Genomic DNA, 3,420 nt, shown 5'->3' on the forward strand with positions numbered 1-3,420 from the left:
CCCGCCACAACGCCCGGCTATTTTTCTGTTGCAGTTCAGCCGGGGCTGAGTTTGAACCTGCCACCCTTGGTATATAGGGCTGGCGCCTTGCCCGCTGAGCCACAGGCACCGCCCTAAACCCTGGGCTTTGGATGTTAATGCTGTATCAACATGTTGTAATGAACATGCCACCCTACTGCAAGATGGTGGTGGGAGAGGCTGTGTGTGCCTGGTGACTGGGGTTTTGGGGGAACTCTCTGTATTTTCTGCTCAATTTTGCTGTGAACCTAACACTGCTGTAAAAAAATTACTAACTTTGGGTGGCACCTGTGGCTCAAAGGAGTAGGGTGCTGGCCCCATATACCGGAGGTGGCGGGTTCAAACCCAGCACCAGCCAAAAAGTGCAAAAAAATAGAATAAAAAAAAAAGTTATGAACTTAAAGAAATGCAGCAAACTCCTTAAATATCTACAGCAACACTGCATAACTTACTGGATACGATCAGTTTTTACTACACAGGCTATGGGTTTTGTAGCCAAGCAGCTTATGCCAAAAGATTGCTCTTCATTGCTAATTGCTTAATTCTCAGAGAACTATTTCTAATGGTTAGTTGATCATTCTACGGGAAGGCATTTGCTTTGTGTGGCGACTCTGTGTAAGACAAACTTTTAACTTTGTAATAGTCTATTATCGCTGAAGAGTAAAAGAGGGCCCCGGGGAGGATTTCTAACCGTGTCGCTTTCTTTAGTCCTTCATAAGCAAACCAGAGTTCTCCGTCCTCATTGAGATGCTCCAAATCTTCCACAGAGAGCCTACAAAACAAGGAGGAGGAAATCTATTACCTCTTGCATGTTTTACACGTTTTTAAAGCTTTGCTAATGCAAACATGGTTACCTGCTTCTGACATCTTCAATATCATAGCTTTCCAGAAGTTGTCTGGTGATCTCGGACATCTTTTCTGAAAGGAAAAAGCAGTGCTGTATCCGTTACACCTGTGCACGACGTCTCTTCTTCCATCCCCTTTCTAGGAAAGTTTTCTAGCTTCAGAGAGTCTTCAGCTAAGAAACTTAACCAGCCGTCCAACCAGTCAGCTAAGCAAATTTCTAGCCATTTGACCAATGAGCTGTCTAACCTACTAGCGAACCCGTCTACCACGTAGCCACAAACTCACACCGAAGGACATGTTTCCTTAGCAGTGACTCATCTATGAGAAGTTCAGCCTGCACCCTCAGTGACTCGTTTTTCTTACCTCTCATTTCCCGTTTTTGTGACTGCACATGTTTTTCCACGTCTATCTTCTGTTCCTGAAGTAGCTCTATCTCCTTTTCAAACTCTGAGATTGTCTGAATCACAGCAATGAGCACATCAGGAGAAGAAAAAACAGCAAACAGCAATTACTCTTTACAGCAGACGAGGGACCCTGTCCAGGTTCAGGGCACCTGTGCACCTTCACTGCAGTCTCTTAGTTAAAACCCGGTGAAACCATCACTGCCTGCCCAGATCGGCCTTGTAGCACGTTTAACTGCTGACAACGCTGTTACTTACTCCCAGACCCACTTGGCTGTATCTGTAGAGTTAGCTTCCTTATCATACAAAGGACAAAAACAAATACTCACTACAACCTGGGAGTGGGGTGGGACGGAGGGAAACAGAGAGAGGTAAAACCACAGGGGCTGAGATTCTCTTTCAGTGGATTATAACATCTTGGGCCCAAGGATATGGAGAAAGTCGTCACCTTTCAAATGGTGGATTTTGGCTTCAGCTGGGCTTAGGTGTGAGGCAGGGCAAAGACAGGCACGTTCAGGAGGTCTGGGTGTTAGCTGGCCACAGGGGCGGAGGGAGGTGGCAGCTCAGGGTGTGGGGAAGAGGCCGTATTCTGCCTTTATTCAGTCTGCTCACGCTGCCTAAGCAACATCCTAGGTTTGTGCATTTGCAGCTAAGGGGGGTATAAAGGGACAGTAGAAGTGAAAAGCCCTTCCCTGATATCTTCTTCGTTACCTCGAGTATTTAAGGACTTACAGTTCCTGTCTCCACAGAGGGTAAGAAGGAGGGGGCAAACTGACATTTACCCAGCACTTTATATAGGTGACTTAATCCTCCTAACAGACCTACAAAGTGAGCTGAGTGACTGTTTACACATTACACAACTGAAGAGGTGGGCGCCAGCCCCACATACCGAGCCTGGCGGGTTTGGCAGGTTTGAACCCAGCCCCGGCCAAACTGCAACAAAAAAATAGCCAGGCATTGTGGCGGGTACCTGTAGTCCCAGCTACTTGGGAGCCCAGGAGTTGGAGGTTGCTGTGAGCTGTGACACCATGGCACCCTACCAAGGGCAATAAAGTGAGATTCTGTCTCTAAAAAAGAAAACTGAAGTGGCATTTAACTGAAGGTTAAATGTCATGTTCACAGTCACATGCCAGGTTTAGGGGGGACCTATCACTATTCAGTGCTGAAGCCCTGCTCATCGCTGTAATGTTTCATTCAAAGGTGTTCCAAGTCAGACTTGTATGTACTTATGCTTCTTTTAAACCAATTATAACACATACGAGTAATCTGATAACGATGAGTTAGTTTCTGTATAAACCAGACTAATCTTAATGCAACACAAGGGAGAGTTTGATGGAGCCTTAGGGGCCAAAGAGGACGTGAGCGACACCTACTGGCGCCTTTCTCTAAGCGCAGCCTCACTATGTCCTGAATTTAAGGTGCAGACTGTAGCCAGATGATGTGACTCCCACAGATTGACATCAGTCTTACCTGTAGCTAAGAAAGAAGCAGTCACAGGAATGTGTGGCTGAAAGTAACACTTCTGGATCATGTGATCTGATCTACTTTTGAACATCAGAAGACCAGGGCCCAGAGAAAGAGGATGGGCCGGCTGTGGAATTCAGAGGCTACCCAGACAGGGTTCCAAAAGCTCTTCTAAACCACCATGGCTATTTCATGACAATTACAGAGAACAGCTGCATTGTATTAAAAAAAACATGCTACCAATATGTGTTTTACATATTTAGTGTAAACGTAAAAGCTTTTGAATTTTACAATGAAATGTGTTACATTTATGAACACAGGCACATACAGGGTTGAGTTCTCTGGTAGACAGGGAAACAATTCACTTAAGCCTTGACTGTCCAAGCATGGATCACTGCTTTATTTATTAATTGGTTGATATGATCTGATTTTTCTCAATAATTTTTTCTTAAATTTCTCAGGAATATTTATGTATTTTTGTGATAAATAACAACTAGTATTTTGTGTATGATGAAGCAATTTTTAAAAATTCTACTATGCGGCTCAGCGCCTGTGGCTTAAGCGGCTAGGGCGCCAGCCACATACACCTAAGGTGGCAAGTTCGAATCCAGCCCGGGCCCGCCAAACAACAATGATGGCTGCAACCAAAAAATAGCCAGGCATTGTGGCAGGCGCCTGTGGTCCCAGCTAC

The 3,420-nt window shown here is 45.3% G+C and overlaps 1 protein-coding gene across 1 annotated transcript in view; it reads right to left on the reverse strand.

The window, feature by feature from the left end:
* The window catches only part of MYO5C (myosin VC), a 106,069-nt gene that overhangs the window by 29,717 nt on the left and 72,932 nt on the right, over positions 1-3,420 (reverse strand). The window contains exons 26-28 of the mRNA XM_003784366.1: positions 1,228-1,321; positions 873-936; positions 710-790 (exon numbers count right to left, since the gene is read on the reverse strand). Coding sequence (XP_003784414.1) covers positions 710-790; positions 873-936; positions 1,228-1,321 — 239 coding nt within the window. The remainder of the gene's footprint in view (positions 1-709; positions 791-872; positions 937-1,227; positions 1,322-3,420) is intronic.

This window comes from Otolemur garnettii, unplaced genomic scaffold, assembly GCF_000181295.1.
Source record: "Otolemur garnettii isolate 467f Iridium unplaced genomic scaffold, OtoGar3 scaffold00011, whole genome shotgun sequence".
NCBI lineage: Eukaryota > Metazoa > Chordata > Mammalia > Primates > Galagidae > Otolemur > Otolemur garnettii.